Here is a 19,825-nt window from a genome sequence, read left to right on the forward strand (position 1 = left end):
CAATATAATTAACAGTCACAATCATCATTTCTGGTCCAAAGGCAATCCTCGCTGGCTCGGACAAGATAATATTCAACAAAAACTTGCAGCGAATGTTTGGTGTGGAGTATTACACGGTCATCTGCTTGAACCTTATTTGTACGAACGCAATTTAACATCTGGAATTTATTTAAATTTTCCTTGTACGCAATTTCAAATATTGATGCAAAGGCTTCCAGATGATATTTAGGAGGAGGTAGGAAGGTGTACCTTTCCCATTCAGTTCAGGGAGTGATTCTCAGGCGTACGACGCCGATGCAGCCTTGATGACTACGGAAAAATTAAGATGGAAGAGAAAACTTTCTCATGACGCGCGGACGTAATGTTTGCAGGTCAGCGTCGATGCAATTAGTTCGCGCTCAGGCGATTTTTACGATCGACCGATCTTGAAGTTTTTCGCTTTTAAGGTATTGCGCAAACCGAGCCGTCGCCGTTGTCTCTTACTTTCCTCGTGCGTTTCTTTTCTTTCTTACGCGGGCACCAGGAATTGCTCGCGGTGTCTGGCACTGGCACGAGAATAAATTCGCCGATTGTTTAATGCGATTTCAATTTCACGTTTCATAATTTTATGCACAATATTGTATTTCACGTTACGTCCTCAAAATCTTTCTGCACTTTCTCCCGAAGAGTCGCACCCGTGACTCGTACGTAAGCGCGTGATCCGTTCCGTAAGGAAAAATGAACCTTTCAGAACGAATCAAACTAAACATGTAACATAAAACTACTCCTGGACGAGCACGTGTGAAAGCCTATTATTTGATGTTTTGGCTTCTTTTAACACTTTCATAGCGATTTTTCATTTCGCTCTCTTAATTGAATATTTGTTGATAATTATTGTATTCTTTAAGGATTATTAAACCAATTATTTTTCAAAATTATGGTATTACTAATATACTGAAGCTATATTGCTAAAAATACGCACGATGATACAATCCAGAGTGATACGAACGATGCAACCACGTTGTTATACTAAATCGTTGCATAATAATTGGCAAACACAGTTAATATGGTAACGAAATAGTGAAACGGCCCTATTATTTGAAGTATGTGAACTGACATACTATGCCTAATAATGAGAACTTTATTTTAATAATAATAAGATTGTATTTCACCAGGCAGCAGCGTAACCAGAATCGTTCCACACCCACGCCATCTTCTCAGAAGATCGTTTCGCGCGATTTCCATTGAAGACACCACGAACCCATCGACGGACTTCTGTCTGAATCCCGTTGAAGTAGGCGTTACCGCGATTGCAATTATTCAATAATTCGTGCAGCAACATTCCACAGTTTCGCAATCGAAAACGCATCCTACTCACGCTGGGATGTCTTCCTCAGATAGAGCGTCTAACTAGATGTTTCGCAACTTGTCTCGCACCACTTCCCACGAACCGCGGCGATCTCTTTGATATCTTTCTCTGTGTTCGTCAGACTTGAAAGTAGACAAAGGTGACCTCGAATGTAGAGGTAAACGGTTCTTCGAGGAACTGCTGACCAGAGCCTCTCAGAGGTCGAAAGTTACCCGAACCGTTCGCCCTTTGATGAAAGAATAATATTAAACGAAATTACAAGGACAAGGATTTACGTTAAATGTCGAACAATTGAAGACGAATAAAGAACGAATTTATTCAATTATTTTTCTATTAAAATTAACAGAGAAAATGTTTACTTGGTCCTCTTATTTAATAGAATTTAATTAATTTTTGGAATTCATTTGAAATATCACTAGTAAATTGTACAAATAACGAATACATCGCGAAAAAACCAAATAACTACAACAGTTAACCGTCGAGAGATAAAACGCCTTAATGTCATAATTTAACGAATATATTTGATAAAATTCTACCCCATATACTCTACGACTGCTCTGAAAAGCTCAATAATCATGTGCGCTCTTAGCAAAATATTTGTTTTTTCAAATTCTCTTGCGGCTAATGAAACGTAAACGACACCAGGCTTCTCGAGGCAAGAGGAAAACAAGAGGAGGAAGCAAATTAACACTTTCAGGCAGAATCGATCTTGAGATTAATTAATTAACGTCGTATTCTAGTATCGATTGATTAGCCGATACAATTGAAGGAATAATCGACAGAAGTAATCAAGATTAATGGTATGACTGATTAATAAGAATCAGTCATGACGATTAACGATTGAAGTAATCGCTATGCGACTGACGATTAACAATTGACAAATGAATACTGCTAATCGTTCTCAACGACTACGATTAAGATAATCGTAATTGTTCGGGACGATCGATGAACGATTAACGATTAATATAATAGTAAGGAGCTTTATCGAGAACGTAACCACTGAAACGTCAGTAAAAAGACAGTCGCTCCACGTTTAGATATAGTTGTTGGTAGGGATATTGTGAGGTCGTAACCCGAAACAGCAGTTATTCCTTTATTAGCACAGGTAATTGATTCCTAAGACGACAGGTACGCCGCGGCTCTAAGGTATACATGTCCACGTTGCACTCCAAGACTAAATATGTTTTGTTACGAGTATCTCGGATTTTTCCAAACTGGAAAAACGAAAAACTTTTGACAAGAGCGTCGCTCTTGTCGATATATTATTGGCTTGCAAAAAACTGAAACGACTGGGAATAGCGAGAACTGAACGGATCGTGTAAAAGCACCAAGTTTTCCGAACTGAAACGAAACGAGAATAGAAACTGAAACTGAACCGAGAACAGATATGATCGTCTAAAAGGACCTTTACATGTTATTATTTCGACGGGCACACACGTTCTCGGTCGCAGGTGAACGCACTCAGGTGCCACGCGATCAGCTGTTTTTATGCGTCGTTTTTCGTCGTTTTTCTTCGACTCGCGTTCGCACGTTTTTCGCTTCCTGTAATAATTGCGCATTTATGTTGTGCGATGACTGCAGCGAAATGCTTCACAGTTTCTCACCTTTCCTTTCAGTCCTTTCCTCGTTTAACGAAGTTTTCTACATTTACTTTCGAGTCGAATTATAGTCGAGTTCAATCGAGTATTTTCAAATAAACGAATAGATCTAACGATCCTATATCCCACATTATTTATGTATTTTCCACTTGCGAGTAACTAGAAAAAAGAAACACACAAACATACAAAGTATATGTACGCTATAATTTTCAGATGAAAGAGATCCATGGTACCATAACGACTGACCTATGAACCGGTTGATGAAAAGTTGTTAAATGAAATTAAGAAAGAATTTTCATTATTATTTTTTCGTTGAGAAATAGGCCTTTAAACACACCTTCATTTTTGTGTGCATTATTCTAGATTAATGATTTCAAACTTAGCTGCCAAAATTAAATAATAGGACTATTGGATTATATAGGATAATTAGATATTCTTTAATTTTGGTTCTCGCTACGACTAACTGTAAATGTATATAAACGTATATGAATTAATATTATTTGGTATTAATTCTTTATACCTCTACACGTACTCCTGTATATACTTTTTCAATCGAAACCTTCAACCTTAATATGAAATCTTTTTTCTTTAATCGCGTGACATTATTCGAATCAATCCGGGTAAAGCAGTGCGATTTCAAAAACTGCCAGAAAATCTGTATACCACTCGATCTTTCGAACGCTATCATTGCGCGAAAACCCGTTAAAAAGTGAACGTTACACTACAGTGAACACCTCTTATTGTTAGTAAGATTCAGCACTCTTCTTCTCGGCTTTCAAAACCGTGCTGCCGTTGCGTTCAAGCGTAAACGCAGAAACTAGGCATCTCCTCGGCCGTGAAAGGGTTGAAGTAATAATACAAGTACTCTGCCCTGACCTGGTCTTGCTCGGTCTTGCTGGATGCACATAACGCTGGGTGAGGAGGCGGATTGCTCGCCAAGTAATTCTGAGCGTGCGTACCCGCGCGTGCCTTTCTCCGCTTGCCTGCCGATGCTATGCGCCGAGGATGCTGGTAGCTCCGAAGATATTAGGTCATCCTACAAGCAATACCGTTTTTTTTTCTTTTTTTTTTTTAAGGAATAAAGGAGATTCGAAAAACTGTTCTATGATAATAAATATAATAGGAGGTTGGACTACAGGCGTCTAACAGGTATTGTTAGCGACAATTTGCAGGGTCGTCCCTTTCTAATCGATGCACTGAAAGTTGGAGACTTTGACGAAATTGAAATACGTTCAAATCCATTTCGAAGTAGACAGTACTCGTGATGTTGCGATCTGAGAATTTGTTTAAAATACACGGAATGTCAAATTTGACGAGTATTAAATATTTGTTTAAGAGCAGTGTTTAAGAGCAGTGTTTAAGAGCACCGTTTCTAAATAGCTCGGTATATAAAGTGTTAAGATGACATATTTTCTGCACGTTGCATATAAATAACAAAAACGTGTATTCGAAGGATTTATTTCGTGGGCCTCCTTCGATCGACACCTAGGCTAACAATAAGCGTTGCCTATAGAGCGACTCGCTATTGCGCATGAATTAGGAGCATTATGGCTTTTCGCTGATTCCGGCTGTGATTTCGCTACATAGGTGCTCGTTATAGCAAAGTTCGACCGTGGTTTTGCTTTTTCATAGAACCCGAGCTGCTCGAGCAACTGGTAACGTTGAACGATCGCAAGAAAGGGGATCGCCGAAAGGAGTCACGAGACTCGACGCATCAATGAAGCGTTCAATCCCTCGCGATCGTTCGAGAACACCGATGAAATATCAAATTCTTTCTGATACGTACCACGATAATCGATGGAATGACTTCTTCATGCTGCACCTTCGAGGCTAAGAGTCAGCTCGCGGGCTCGAAAGATCATTTGGATCGTGTTGATCCGGATTAGCCTTCCCACGATGCAACGAAATGCGCGAAGCGATTTGTCATGTTTACATTTAATCGGACCTCGGCGCAATGGAGGGATTGCGACGGGAGAAAGGGGTGGTTCAAATTTTTTCAGGACGTGATCTCGACCCGCAGGTTTCTTTAGAGAAACATATACTACGGAATTTTTTTTACTTCGGAATGGCGCAGAAAGGCCAATCTTTGTACGAACGATAAAATTGTTTTTCTAAATACGTCCTGATACGTATTCTTTAAAATTTTCGTTCTGTACGCGAACGTAAGCGTGTTCTGTTCGTCTCTACAAGTCATCTAAATTATCATCAAAAATTGCTCCGGACACGTACACATAACGCTTTCCATTCCCGTCTATCTCGTTGTACATCTCGATTGCTCGATTCCTCGATACGTGGAAATTTCATACATGCTTATTGCATGATGCGCCCCTCGAACTGTTTCTTCTTTGCCTTAATGATTTCCGTATTTGATGAAATGATTCGATTTACGTCAAATCCACGCACAGACGTGTTATTGAATCGTTAATGAGAGACCCTTAATGACTGCTGGATGCGAGTACGGGCTTCGTATAAAACACTCCGATGTAATTACGTTCAATGATTGCGAATTCCTGGCAATTATTAGAAGCATTGCACTCTCCATTGCATAGCACTCTGAATTAGAAATTCTGCAATTGTAGAATTGTTGAAGCTGTACCGTGTTGACTGTAGAGTATATATGTATACTAAATCTAAGAAATTGTAATGACGACGATTATAATAACGACTATACAACAAATCCTCGAACAAATGCGAACGAACAAGATAGAGTAATTACAGTAATGAAGAGAATATATTTACTACGACATTTGCCACGTTGATTATACCATACCTCCAATTATTCTGTATTAAATTATAATTTCCAATCTACAAATTACAAATGTGCGTATTTATATTTTTATCCATTTATGCGATCATATAGTTGATACAAATTTCTTTCGATAGTATTTACTTCAAATGTCGCTTCTCTTTTGTTCAAAATATAATAGAAATTTCTTTTATTCTGCAAATGTTACAACACGAACTTCACTTCCAATCTTTTTTCTATTCTTGTACATTGTTTGCATTTTGTAGGTTCTTGCATATTCAAATTTCCTATAAATGCATAAAGATCCGCAGGTCTAGTCGTCGCACAGCTGAAACCAAGGAAGACAGAAACTAACAGGACGGTTCCTAAATTCGCGAGGTACGCGAACGAATGCGCGAGCGACTGTACGTCCTAAACATCCCTGACATTTTCTTTTCCACCTCGAGAAAGAGGTTGTCCAGAATTGAATGGGTCGAAAAAAACAAAAGTGGCGCAGTACTCGCCTTCTCCGGGTCAGTCCAGGCAAGGTTCTAAGGCAATGTGAGGCAAGGTGAAACGAAGCAAGGCAACGCGCATCATCATCCCCCCTTTCTGTTTCATGGGGGCCCCGGTCCCAACACGTTCAAGTATCATCTTATTAGAGCCACGCTATATAAACCCATCCTGCCAGCATGCCCAGCAGTTACGTACTGACTTTATTCACAGCTGTGTGCCGGAGTGCAACGATATTGTTATACGACGAGAACACGTGCTTCATCCGAACTGTATCCGTGTAATCCGACGTAGGTCCGATTCCGAGGACGGGCCCGAAAGACCTAGACTTCCTCAGACCTCGGCGACACTTCAGCGGCACTACCCCTACGGCGCTGCTCCTCTGATCCCGATTCTTCACGGGACCAGGAATCTTTTATATCTCTGTCGAGTGATACCTTGTGGAAGATACATCTCGAGTGTCTTCTGTGACTTCTTTAACGAGAACTGGAGACTACTTTCTTCTTCGTCGCCAGATCGTTGCAATTCTTCGTTAACGTTGTTTTGCGACATTGCGTTCCATTGGGAAACTACTATAGTCGCGGATGTAGCGCTTCCAGCGCGATCTCAACTTCAACAGAGCTCTATCGATTCGATTTTTCGTTAACGTTGTTTCGCTGGATTGCGTTCCTTTGGGAACTTCGTCGTAAATCTATCGATTCTTTTCTTTTCTGAATTTTTCACGTTTTCTTCTTTCCGTTTTCTTTCCCGAATCTTTTTATTTAACGTCGCATCAACTGCAAGGTTGTTAGCGATCACGCCTTGCCTAAAAATTGCAATTTATTATAGTTATCGTAATATAGAATCTTTTATATCTCTGTCGAGCGATACCTTGTGGAAGATACATCTCGAGTGTCTTCTGTGACTTCTTTAACGAGAACTGGAGACTACTTTCTTCTTCGTCGCCAGATCGTTGCTATTCTTCGTTAACGTTGTTCTGCGGCATTGCGTTCCATTGCGTTCCTTTTCGTTTTCTAAAGACGTAGTTGAACGCGAAATGTCCGTAAAGAAATTCCACTATCGACGAGCTAGTACTTCTTTGTGAACTAAAAAACTGAAACGTAAATCTTTTCGTATAGAATCGATTGCACGCGAGAAGCTAAATTACGGGTAGAAATCAAATGATTCTTAACTGATCTTTTCAACATCTCTTATAAAATAATGAAACTTGACTTAAACGTCTTAAGCTTAACTTAATCCGTCTGTGCAAGCAAATTCCGACAAAGAAAAAGGTCCTTTTAACGGTATATAATCGCTGGAATAGTACATAAATCAAGAGTTTTTATCTAAAGTGAATAGTCAACTGATCCGGTTGTCGAAGATTCACCAACAGAGAAAGCCAAGTTCCTGTACCCGTGATTCCCATCAGGGAGTGGTGTGTATGCATGCAATGCTGCCAACAATCGTACCGAAGTTAGGGTGTGGTTAACCGTGAAATGTCGCTGAGGTCTATTCAACCCTTTATGTCGTAAAGCGCGCATTAAGTCGGATCACGATAATTTATGCTTCCATTATTGGATGCGCTTGAAAATTGTAATTCTGTGCCCTTTCGTACATTACTCCATGCCTCGAACTCAAACCTGGGAATTCCTCGTTCTCTACCTTCATTTATACTTGATTCGATTTTGTACTATTCCAGTGCTTTTATAAAGAGTCGACTTCCCATTCCCCACAGTGAACGTTCCGAAAAGCGGTGCGTGAGTTAATTTCGACACGCCTGGGTCAACATTGGTGCCCCAACAACATGTTTTACCTCCAGGTATGTGCCTCGAATTGATTAACGTTTAACTATTTGTACAACTCACTTAACGGTCAATATTTACCACTGGTACATCTGACTGGAACGTTTTTTAGTAACGAGAAAAATTGATGTATTCTTTATTTAGCAACGTTTTACCTAAGCATGCTAGTCCTCTTCAAGTTCAGACATTAGCTTAACCCGCGCTCAAAATTACCCCAAGCGCAACTTTAAGCTAGAATTACTATAAATGATTAATTCTATGAAAATATATTACAAATTTCCAGTTATGATTTTTTTTTTTTTTAGTAAAAAAAAAATATTTTTTTTCACGCATTGCCTCCTTGCTGATTTTTTTTCGCAATTTTGTAAACGCGATACAAATTTTGTCCACGATACTCTCGTTCCGAAAGGTTCAAACTAATATCCTGAATTTTTATGAGTCGTTCGGGACGATACCGGCAACGCGGAAATCGTTTAAACATGACTGCGGTCATTCGGACCCCCTGTGACCGACGCGTTGTTTCCAGAACGTGTGACCTCGGAGATGTTAAATAAATAGTAGAAAATGATCGTAAAATATTTTAACAAATTAATCACACAAATATCACGAGAATATCACGAAACAGCAACTTACAAACAATTCATCGTAGTATAAGACAGTGTTGTAGAATCGAAATACTAATGAAAAATTCAAAACTTAATTTATAAATATTTTTGTTTATAATTATTCATGCATCGTTCTTTGTTTTCTTTACTTTTAATGTAAGAAGTAGTTGCGACTAAATCAAGCAGAATTTAATAATCGAAGATAGAAACATGTGGTGTGAATAAACCGTAGACGAGTACGATCGTGAAAAAGTCGATCACGTTGCCTTCGATTTCGATAAGACATTCCATCTACCGCGTTATAAAAGAAGCATCGAGAGATACACACAGATCCCGAAGTAATAGTCCGCCGAGTGAAAAGTGATAAGTAACACCGACGCCTGAAGTGTTGTTTGAAACCGTGAACACCGCTTCCTTCGGCCGTGTAATTATTATAATTAATTACAGCCTCCCTAGCGGTAAGCCTCGCGACGCATAAATCTCAATTCACGTGGCCAGACGGCAGAGGTGTCAACAAATTATCGCGAGTTATTCCTCGGCGTCGCGTACTCCTCGCGGATTCTGCGATTCATCAGGAAGGAGATGAATCACACGCCGGAGATTTGTAATTGATTTATCGATATGCATACGTTCGCCAATCGCCTCCGGGCGCCGAGGAATCCCGACGCGACTACCGCCAGAGTCGAGATCAAATCTTCATTTCACCGCGATCGTGATTCGTTCGTCCGAATTCTTTCAAGTGTTCGGAAAAAGCTGATCTATAATATTCGTACAGATGCGACGGTAATGGATCGTTTTTGATACAATTCTTACGATTGCGTTGGAAACCCAACAATTACAATATTCAAGTTTCTTATTCGCCACAGGCGAATTTATACATCCTATCAAATCGAATTCTAACATACGCATCTTTCATTTACGTGGGAGAGGAAAAAAAAAAGAATATGTATTTAATTTGTAAAATTCGTTCCCAGTGTTTCTCTGTTAATGACAGCCTTTCTAATTTGAGAGCGATCTTTTCAACGTGAAACCGATCTCGCCGTTTCCGAATACAACAATGCTTCTTGGCATTTTTGTTTTAACCCGCACACGGTCATATTAATTTCGTGATCTGAAACCGGATCTGACGAGGAACGAAACCAGTAAGAAGGCATTCGCACGCATTTCTTTGTGCCGGAGCCGGCGAAGTCGCGAATTAGAAATGAGGCGGAAGATGCGTAATTAATTCGTTGCGAAACTACTGCAAATAAGCGACATATTCACAGCGTGAAATATCTTCCCGCAGTTATCTCGCGCAGTAAGTAACTCCTTAATTCTTTTCACCAGCTTCTGGTCGCAATAATTTGTTTCTATACAGGGTGTTCTAGCATCGGTGGTACAACCGAGGTGGGGGTGATTCTACGTATAAGAAACAAATCGAAAGTAAGGAAGAAGATTTGTTCGTTTGAGGTTACGTTTGGAAAACCCGCGAAAATGGTGAAATGTGAAATTACTGCAAGTTTGAAAAAAAAGTACGAGTTCTTTGGTTGAAAAAAAAAAATCACTTTAACTTGATAAAAAAGTTGTTTAAAATTTTAGGTATGAATTTATTTAGTTCACATAGAAGAAATATTAACTAAGATGAAAGTTTCTTTTGATTTTTTTTGTGGCAGACCAAAATTACGACCTGCATCTTTCCCGCCGATAGGAGGTTTTAATTGTGAGCTGCTCTACAAATGTACGTCGCAGACGAATCGATTCGAATATTTCTTGTTGAACAAATTTCTACAGACTACTCAAATATGTATGAAAATAGGATAAAAAGTTCGATAGAATTAATTACTTTTTTTTCCATCTGAAAAAAATTCACGAGAAACCGCCTTTATTTTAGACCTCCTAATCCAGTATACCCCCTTAACACGTTGATCGCCATGTCACCCATATAATTACGGAACTAAATACCACGATAAATGTTTCATTGCCTAGACTCCGATAGTCTAAATAATATTTAATCTTAGCAGAAATTTATCAAGAATATTCGTTTGGCAGTCAACGCGTTAAGGCATCGATCACTATTGGTCAATACGTTCGTAACAAGCTAATTGTTGCCGTCGCTTATAACACGTGTCCTAACAAGCTAACCTTACGAAATACGAGGGCATCCTCTCCGTTCAGTTCGTAATTGAGGAAAACGTTGTCCGCGTTAAATCCAGCACCGCGCTCGCCTCGACCGTCGCATTATACATCTGTCGTCCTATTACCAAATCTGGTACATCAGTTTGCAACACGCCAGCAGTTCATTACGTTCTCATCACGATTATCCGCAGCTGACACGCGTTTTGTTAGAGAGAGGAAACGCGGTACTATTAAAAGTTGCGCGTCGAACGATTATTGCACGGTAATTGAATGCGATTGTGTAAATGAGAGTAGGAGGGCGGGAGTGGGAGGGACATTTATTTCTGAAGAGGCACTTAAATCCTGTCCCTGATTTATTCATATAGAACCGGCGAGGCTCGTTGGCATTGTACCTACTTTTAAATCACTTACGAACGATATATGTATGACGACATTTCACAGTACGATTCATAAACGGTACTATTTTTTTCTAGTTAAGTATTTGCAATTTTTTTTGTTCCCCTTGTAACGATTCAATGAAGAATAGGAATATTTATTTCAACATCTAGTTGTTGATTCGAGAACTAATAATTGACTGATATCGAGCTTTTTAAATAAATAATTATCCCGAAAAGTGTGGCGCCATCTAGCGGCGTGAGGTGGGAACTATTTCACGACAAACTTGGGGGGTTCGCCGAGAGATGGAGCCACATTTTTCGGTATTTTTTTTATTTATTCAAAAAACTTGATATCAGTTAATTATTAATAACTAGATGTTGAATTATGATAATTATAATGTAAAATCACAATATGATTAACAATATCAGATATAACAAATATCGATTACATGTTTTATTGCAGATAACAATACTCTGCATGGCAGTGGTGTACGTCATCTGCGATTTACCTCCAGGAACAAGACGTAACACGTACCTGCCTCCCGAGCCAACGAAGGGTTACAATTACGATACGCCACGGATACCATTCCCCAAGCCCTCGACCTCCAGACCACCCTTTTCATCAACAACGCCTTATCCAAGCCGAACAACGCGTCCTTATCCTAATCCAAAACCAACCCCGAAATTCCCGCCGTCGAGGCCAACTCCTGGCGAGGGTTATCCGCCGCCAGGTCCGAGACCCACTCCAGAGTTTCCAGACTATGGAGTACCGACCGGACCTACTGGAAACACCATTACTCCCGGTGGAGTAAGTAATAATACCGTAAACCGTTTTTCAGAAACAGCACATATACAACTACATGTAGTAGCCAAAGTGATATAAATATGAAATAATAATCATTCTTTTAACATACAGTAATCCAACAAGCAGAAACGATTCTTCTATGTAAGTAACAAAGTTCAAGCATTCAGCTAAAGGATCCTTAGTTGTTCATTTTTTTAGTTCATTTGTATTATCGACCGTTAATTTTAATACGTGTGTATGTATGTATACACCGTATGTATTTGTGATTAAAGCGTAGCCTATACTACTGCGGCTGCCTAGTGCGTAGGCTATGCTACTGCGGCTGACTAACGCGTAACCTAGGCTACTGCGGCTGACTAACGCGTAGCCTAGGCTACTGCGGCTGACTAACGCGTGGCCTATGCTACTGCGGCTGACTAATGCGTACCCAATTCTACAGCGACTGTCTATCGCGTAGAAACTCGAGATGCTTTCTTACCATTTTATTGCCAGGAATGCTAATCTTAGAAACTAAACCTAAAGAAACATTACTGCTGATAGATTTGCTGCGTGAATCCTAGTGGTGAGTGAGTCGCCTCTCGAGTGCAAAGGGTTAATATTTCTTTAATCTCCTCGGACAGTTTCAAAACAAAAAGTTTCAATAACAAAAATGAATTACACCTAGAAATTATATGCATTAGAAAAATACATTATCTGGACCAAACTCTCCCCTTAATAATAAACCAACAGTTACTCAACCCTATTCAATAATCGATAGAATAAATTTTACTCCAAGCAATTAATTTTAGCATGATCACCACCATCACGAGCCAGGCATGCCGTTCGATTTTAATTACGCAGTGAAGGAGGATGCATTCGGCAACGACTACTCCCACAACGCAATTAGCGACGGCGACATCGTTCGCGGCGAGTACAGAGTCCAACTTCCGGACGGAAGGACGCAGATCGTTCGTTACACCGCCGACTGGAAACACGGGTTCAGCGCGCAAGTCTCCTACGACGGAAATCCCCGTTTCGACGTTCCTCGGCCGCCGGGCAGCTTCGCTGGCTATTAATTGTAACATGGTGCCTAGGGGTTGCAAACTTGTACGATATTTATCTCTTCGTGCCCTCGCCTAGATGCAGCGAATGTCTATTATTTTCTTTTCTTATCTTTTTTTTTTCCTTAACTCATGACGGTTTGTTTGATCGCAAACATAAGTAAATTACGATGGAAACGAAATTAAAAATAAACGCAACGTAGATCGTTTTTATTATTGGTTTACCATCATTATAGAAAATCGCATTAAACATAATCGCAAGCGAAATACTTTTATGAACTAAAGAATAATTCGCGAAAGGTGAACACGGTAGATATTTTAATCATAAGGCAAATTGTCTGAAACTGTTATGTGAATCGAAAACTATACGGTGTGCACGAAAGGGTTTAGTACACGTTTGTTTCGCGGTTTTTATAGTTCTCACCGTGCAGGTTCGACGTCCCTTCGACTTCCATTCGTTGGCAGTAATCAGACATGGGCAAAATGAAATTTCGAATAATGGATGACGAATAATAGCAACGTGTAATGATTTATTCGCGGTACTGTAATTTTATTTACAATTCAAATTTTAATTTTTGTTAAACGAATAACCCACAAAAAATCGTTTATCTTTCATCCGTTATTCGAAATTTTCATACAGATAAGAATTTTGTTCAGCTTTGTCTCTAATTGCTCGAATCGTCTAGATAATTAAAATTTTTATTTTACGTTTTATGTCGCTTCGTTTACAGTTGGTATCCACTGCTAGGATTGCTATCCGTGTCAAATATGAGAAAAGTACATAATGAACTTCGATCTTCATTACGCGCTACTTTACTTCTCTTATTTATATTTCTATATATTTAAAAGTCATGATACAATGAATTATGGTAAAAATGTTGTTTTTTATTTTTGAGAAATAATAGAAGTGAAATAATTGGTAAACACAATCTCTTGTGAATAAATGAGTAATATTAAGTTACCTGATAGCTAGTTGACAACAAATTATTGATGTAGTGTATATACCGAACTCAGACCAAAATTATTATTATACCATGTTTAGCATATATATGAAATATGTATAATACCAAATGGACCAATATTATTAATGTATCTATAGAAGATTATGATTACATATCATTTGCCCTTTTATTATTCCTAAACAATGAAAAACATCAATTCCTACCATAATTTTATTGGAAAAGAAAAAACATGTATCATTATTTCCAAACTCGAAAAAAGCTGAGGACAGAAAATGTTTAGAAAAAGATTGTTATTCCTGGAATAACAATTGTAGAAAAATAATACTAATACAAATAATAATTGTGGAAAATGCTTCAATAATTCCAATTAAATAATTAATCTTGGTAAAGAAATATATTTAACGAATTTGTTACATAATAGATATTGTCAGGTAAATGCATATTACACGACAACATATGGTTGAAAAGTACAGTTTAACGGGTAGCACTCTTCTTCAGGATCTGCAATTGTATTCGCGGAACCTAAACAAAAGAAAATTGTATTTGCAATTGCAAGTGGTTAAATATTTGATAATTTTTAATATCCCTGCCGGTGCAAATTTTAGATTTATGTAATCAAAGATAACACTTTAGTCCAGAGTATATTTTTTATTCTTCAGTTAAATGTGTCCAATGGACATGAACACGTAGGAGGTATAAAATAAAAAATTGTTAAAATCAAAGTGTATTTTTTTTTTCTATACATGAAACACCATTTACCTTGTAGCGATAACATTTAATGAGGGCGTCAACGAAACAAAATACTAATCCTTCACAATCGTCCGTTAGAGAAATGATCAATTATTCAAATATTCCTTCTTTAAAGAATTTAAGAAAAAGATTTGATATTATACGAACTTTTTTGTAAAGTTCATTCAAAAACGCAAATTATGAAAAAAAAGAACATCTTATTTGGTCAATTTTTGGAAGAGTTATAGCTATTTGAAAACAAAACGCCATTTCTTTTTTTTAATTCAAAACTTTTTATTTGCCAAGTAAAAAAATTTGAAAAAAACATCACAGAAAGGTATTTAGTAGGTTACTATACATACAAATTTCAGTCAAATCAAAAGTGGTCGATTTGACATGGAAATCGTGTATGTACAATGTATACGATACTTGAATTTCATATGTATATATTTCTAAATTATCTCCATTTATTAATTAATATCTTACTTATTTCTAGAACATATCTTTCTAGAAAAAAAGAACTTCTTTCTCCCCGAGAAAAAGACTACATTCGATGAATACATATGCTGTTTGTTGTGATGGTTTGTCGCCATGGTTAAATTGATCGTCGGACATGTGCACTGAAAATATTGTACATCACTCCCGACAATGTTGTAAAATGTTTCGTTCTTCATTGAATACTACAATGATTTACTGTTTTTCTTCTGTTTTGATATGTCATTTAGCATTTGATTACCTTAAGACTTTATAAAAGAAGAAGGATAGTCGTGACCGAGTGAAACGCTTACCATATTACAGTAACAATTGTAACTTTACTGCTCAAAATGACTCTACCGTTATCGAGAATAGACTACGCAGCTGTGGGTGTTACATCCCGAGGTTCAACGAGAATGTTCTATGCAACAGAACACAGACAAACACAAAAGTTTGCGGTTGCTGATCATGATGGCGTACTACATGTATATGGTAAAAGTATAAAATCGTTACTTCACTACTTTTTCATGTTGTTTTCGTAAACTGCTGAACATGCAATTGACATTAAATGTAGGAATGAAGAAGGGGGTGTTACAGGTGTCGTTTAAATCTCTGCCTGGACCAAAGATTAATAAACTGGTCCTGGGCGGGACTATACGTGATAAGATTTACATTGCACATGGAAATACTGTAAAGGGTTATACGAAGAAAGGAAAACTGTTCTTAGATTTCGACACAAATCTGATAGATCCCATTTCAGCAATGTAAGTTTATCCTCTGTAACCAATGCAAGAATTTACATTTAAATTTAGTGATGCGCACGAGACGAGATTTCTACGATCTCGATCTTGATCTCGAAAAATCTCGAAACATGTATATCAGTTCAAAATATGCCACTATCTGTTGTGTTATTAGAAAAGATATACAAGTTTTCCAGTTCTTAGATTATACGGATTTAAGAATTACAGTTCGCACAGAATGTAAAAACATTACAAATAGAATAATTTTGATTAATAATGCAAGAAAACAAAATTTCAGAAAATACATATGTCGTAGTTTGATCTGTAGTTTAAAAACACAAATTGTCGTGATAATTGTCTAACATTTTCCAATAAAAATCCTTCTTCCAGCGATCTTCCCACTTTCGGAAGCACTCCTTGTATTCAACTTCCGGAATAGCTAACAGTCGCTGCGCCACTTCATATTCCTCAAACAAATTATATCATTTTTAAAATGAAGAATAAAACATAAGTTAGAAACCCAAAGCACAGTTTAAAAAAAATAAAACATATGGTTTGTTTTATTTCACCTTATAAGTCACATAATTTGACTAATTTCTGGAGAAGGTTCCAAACTAGAAACTAAAAACGTTAAAGTAATATTATGTTCGCTAAGACTTCGTGAAGTGTGTATTTTATTTCAAATACAAATATAACGAATGGCTCGATTTTATAAGACTTCTTTACATTAAATATTTACTACCTGCAATATTCCTTTCGGACTGCATAGGTGCGTGATTGGTCCAGATCTTGCAGCGTGCGCCAAGGATCTTTATCACAGATACCATGATTGCAAGGATGCAGACTCTTATTTGGCTGGTGAAACCTTATACGACGTTGTTCTTTTACCTGCTGACAGTTCTACCGTCTACGCGATTCTTGCTTGCGGAGATTGTGCTGTAAGCATTTGAATTAATCACGCTCGAACAATGCACTTTGTTCTATGTTAACGACGTTTGCTTCTTCTAGGTACGAGTTCTTCATGGTACAAAAAGTCCAGCAGTTCTTAGACTTCCAAGTGTCCCTACAGTATTATCTTTATACAGGTTCTCGGTTATTCTGCATCTCATTTTTAATTATATATGGTATACTTTGTATTGTTATGATATTGTGATATTTTTTAGGGAGGGTGACGTTGAATCTAAAGATCGTGTTCTGGTCGGAACCATGGATGGTAGAGTAGGTCTATTGATTCTTCAGGGTAACAAAACTCTGAGAATCACTTGGTTGCTAAACATGACAGGTTCCGAAGTTACTTCTTTAGACACGTATGAATTACAAGATGGTTTGGACATACTTATCGGTCGACAAGACGGCACTGTTGAAGTGTATAGTTTTCCTGATGAAGATACGTTACCGCACCTTCGCTATCGTTACGTAGGTATATCGAAATTCGGTGGAATGCTTTATGAAGACTTCATAAAATCTTGAATGTGTTTATCTATGTCTTCTCCTGTCACTCTCGGTAGCTTCTTTTAACATTAAATTTTAACAAGAAACAGATTCAATAGGAATAAACAGGAATTTCTTAACGGTGTAGGCGCTACTAAAAACCTATACATTTTAGAATGCCAGCGAAAGTATCAGTTCGGTGGTAGGTGGAGTAATTGGAGCTGCAGGATATCCTGAGGTTCTAGTTACAACATATTCAGGACGAATATTTGGTTTGACTACTAGACCACCTGGACTCTTGGAAGCTGATCAAAATGACGGCTTAGCGCGGCTGAAAAACGAAATACAACAATTGCAGGAGAAACTTAACGAAGAAAAGGAAGCAGCCACTTTCACAGTCGACCCTTTAGCGCCGTTAATTTTATCAGTGAATCATAGGTAAAACAATTGTCATTCTTGTATATACACATTTCAACAGTGGAAAGACAATTAAAGAAATCACTTTCAGGATGGTCTTGAACAAAGAAGACGCGTCATATTCGCTTTCCATAGAACTTGATACACCGATTGATAACATTTTGGTACAATCAGACACACCAATAAAACTATTAGATGTGGAAAGTAATAGTGCAGTGGTTAGTCTTTCTGCTTGCAACTTTAGAGAAGGCAATTTTTTACTTGCTACCTATCGCTGCCAAGTGAGTAAAAGACTTGATGTTTAAGTTTTTAAAATGTAACTTAAGAAATCTTTAAGATCTTCATAAACTAGTTATTACTTTCATAGGTAAACACTAATCATCTTGAAATGAAACTAAGAACCATCGAAGGTCAGCCAGGTACTTTACAGATTTATGTAACTTCACAGGTATGCGTCACATATTTCTTCTGCATGTAATGTAAAGCAGAAGTATATGAAAAATGTCCAACAAGTTTTTTGTAATGTAGGTACAGCCAAAATGTTGTCGCAGAATATTAATACCTATATATGCCCTTTCCCTTCATGTAAGACAACATGAAGATAATGGTACGGAATTCTCTGGAAAGTCCTTTAATGAATTAAAATTGAATGGGTGCTTTACAGTTGCTGAGGTAAAATTTCAAACTGTGAAAATGCAATTTGAAATAGAAAATTCCATTCTACTACTTTACTACGAATTCTCATTTTAAACCAATGGAGTACCTACAATAGTTTTGAACTTTATGAAAACCATTTTTAGTTAAATATATTCTGATATACTTTAGATGCATGCCTGGCTTTCATTAGCATTACCTGATGTTCCTGAAAGACCTCACTTGGAAGAAGGTGAAGCTACTTTAACATATGTTTCATCTTTTGTAGGCACGATCCTGAAATGCACATACAAGTAAGTTCTTTGTTACACTGATGATATACCGAATTCAAAGTTTTATTTATTTTTAGAAAAGGAAATGCCATTTTCCTTGGTGAGAATATATCCAGCATTATAATTCTCAGAGATATATTGACGAGAGAAGCAACAAAGAGGAAAATCAAATTAGATGTATTTTGTGGTACGTTACCATTATACAACAGTGTCGATTATTTTTTACAAGCAAAAAATTAATAAAAATCTTTACCTTTGTAAACTTTGTTGTCACATTATAACTCCTTGTAAAAGGACTCTTCAGTTGAAAAAAAATATCACCACAGATGTTGCAGAGAGAAGTATATCCAGAGTGCTGGAATTAATTCTTCCACGAATGAACACAGTCCATGAATTAATTACAAAAGTAAGAATTTTGAATGCATTAGAAGAATGGGAGCTGAAAGAGAATCCAAAACAAAATCTGTGCTTGGAATACCAAGGATTACTAGAGGAAGAAACAGAAATCAAATCACAAATAGCAAAGGATAATGAAATTTTAGATAGGTTGCATGGTGTAATTACTGATCTTTATGTTGATTGGGAGAGAGCTAAGCGGTCTCGTAGGTAAAGTATAAATAATGTGACATATATTGACAATATATTACAATTAACAAATGCTTCTCATTCATTACACTAGCAAAACATTAATTTGAATTAACCAAATTTTGCATCTCAGTTTTTCTTATCATTCATCTTTTCTATTACCAATTGAAATTTTAGTTAACCTTTAATGTTTCACTCTTATTCAATCAAAAAAAAGAAAATACTTTTCTTCTATCATATTATTACTTACAATATATCCATCGTTTTTTTTTTAATTGTATGATATAATATAAATTATAATAAAAAAAGTTTAGGAACATAATTTACAATGTAATTATAGAGAAATAATTGATAATTATTCTATCAGTAACAAAACTGAAGAATCTCATTATGTTTTACAAATATCAAAAATCAGAATTTATTTAAGGAAGTAATTTTTTTTAAAATTAGGAGTTTCAAATAAATTGCACCACTTACTACATACAATTCATATGTTTCAGAATTAGTAGCAAAGATGCAGCTGAGAAACTCAACACAGCTCTTGAAACCAGAGAATTGACTCAACTTTTACACATTTTCATTGATACAAATAACACGGTGCCTGCACCATCTTTAACACCTTCAATTATCTAAGACTGAACTACAGATTCTTTT

General features: G+C 37.1%; 2 protein-coding genes and 2 long non-coding RNA genes across 9 annotated transcripts; all 4 read left to right on the forward strand.

Moving 5' to 3' along the window:
* Positions 1 to 3,440, forward strand: LOC128891077 (uncharacterized). Its single transcript, XR_008460739.1, has 2 exons — positions 1 to 1,082; positions 1,155 to 3,440. It is a non-coding gene; the product is annotated as an uncharacterized LOC128891077 (long non-coding RNA).
* Positions 3,441 to 4,293: 853 nt separating this feature from the next.
* LOC128891075 (pro-resilin-like) lies at positions 4,294 to 14,158 on the forward strand. 4 transcript variants are annotated; one of them, XM_054150263.1, is made up of 4 exons: positions 4,294 to 6,478; positions 7,863 to 7,982; positions 11,526 to 11,870; positions 12,656 to 14,158. In XM_054150263.1, exons 2-4 carry the CDS (start codon positions 7,968 to 7,970, stop codon positions 12,920 to 12,922), a joined length of 627 nt encoding a protein of 208 aa, XP_054006238.1. In that variant the 5' UTR covers positions 4,294 to 6,478; positions 7,863 to 7,967; the 3' UTR covers positions 12,923 to 14,158. The 4 variants fall into 4 exon arrangements, with proteins under 4 accessions (XP_054006238.1, XP_054006236.1, XP_054006237.1 ...); XM_054150261.1 differs by having other exon boundaries at positions 4,294 to 6,474; XM_054150262.1 differs by lacking the exon at positions 4,294 to 6,478 and having other exon boundaries at positions 7,032 to 7,982.
* LOC128891078 (uncharacterized) lies at positions 9,173 to 10,385 on the forward strand. The gene is made up of 3 exons (XR_008460740.1): positions 9,173 to 9,867; positions 9,928 to 10,081; positions 10,149 to 10,385. It is a non-coding gene; the product is annotated as an uncharacterized LOC128891078 (long non-coding RNA).
* Positions 14,159 to 14,937: 779 nt separating the features above from the next.
* Positions 14,938 to 19,817, forward strand: LOC128891443 (Bardet-Biedl syndrome 7 protein-like). 3 transcript variants are annotated; one of them, XM_054150924.1, is made up of 13 exons: positions 14,938 to 15,564; positions 15,647 to 15,836; positions 16,582 to 16,750; positions 16,821 to 16,897; positions 16,976 to 17,228; positions 17,419 to 17,681; positions 17,752 to 17,941; positions 18,028 to 18,108; positions 18,189 to 18,332; positions 18,486 to 18,607; positions 18,664 to 18,773; positions 18,913 to 19,192; positions 19,672 to 19,817. In XM_054150924.1, the coding sequence occupies exons 1-13, from the start codon at positions 15,423 to 15,425 to the stop codon at positions 19,802 to 19,804; spliced, it is 2,154 nt and encodes a 717-aa protein (XP_054006899.1). In that variant the 5' UTR covers positions 14,938 to 15,422; the 3' UTR covers positions 19,805 to 19,817. The 3 variants fall into 3 exon arrangements, with proteins under 3 accessions (XP_054006899.1, XP_054006898.1, XP_054006900.1); XM_054150923.1 differs by having other exon boundaries at positions 16,821 to 17,228; XM_054150925.1 differs by having other exon boundaries at positions 15,479 to 15,564; positions 15,670 to 15,836; positions 16,821 to 17,228.
* Positions 19,818 to 19,825: the final 8 nt, after the last annotated feature.

This window comes from Hylaeus anthracinus, unplaced genomic scaffold (assembly GCF_026225885.1).
Source record: "Hylaeus anthracinus isolate JK02 unplaced genomic scaffold, UHH_iyHylAnth1.0_haploid 12001, whole genome shotgun sequence".
In the NCBI taxonomy this organism is placed as follows: domain Eukaryota; kingdom Metazoa; phylum Arthropoda; class Insecta; order Hymenoptera; family Colletidae; genus Hylaeus; species Hylaeus anthracinus.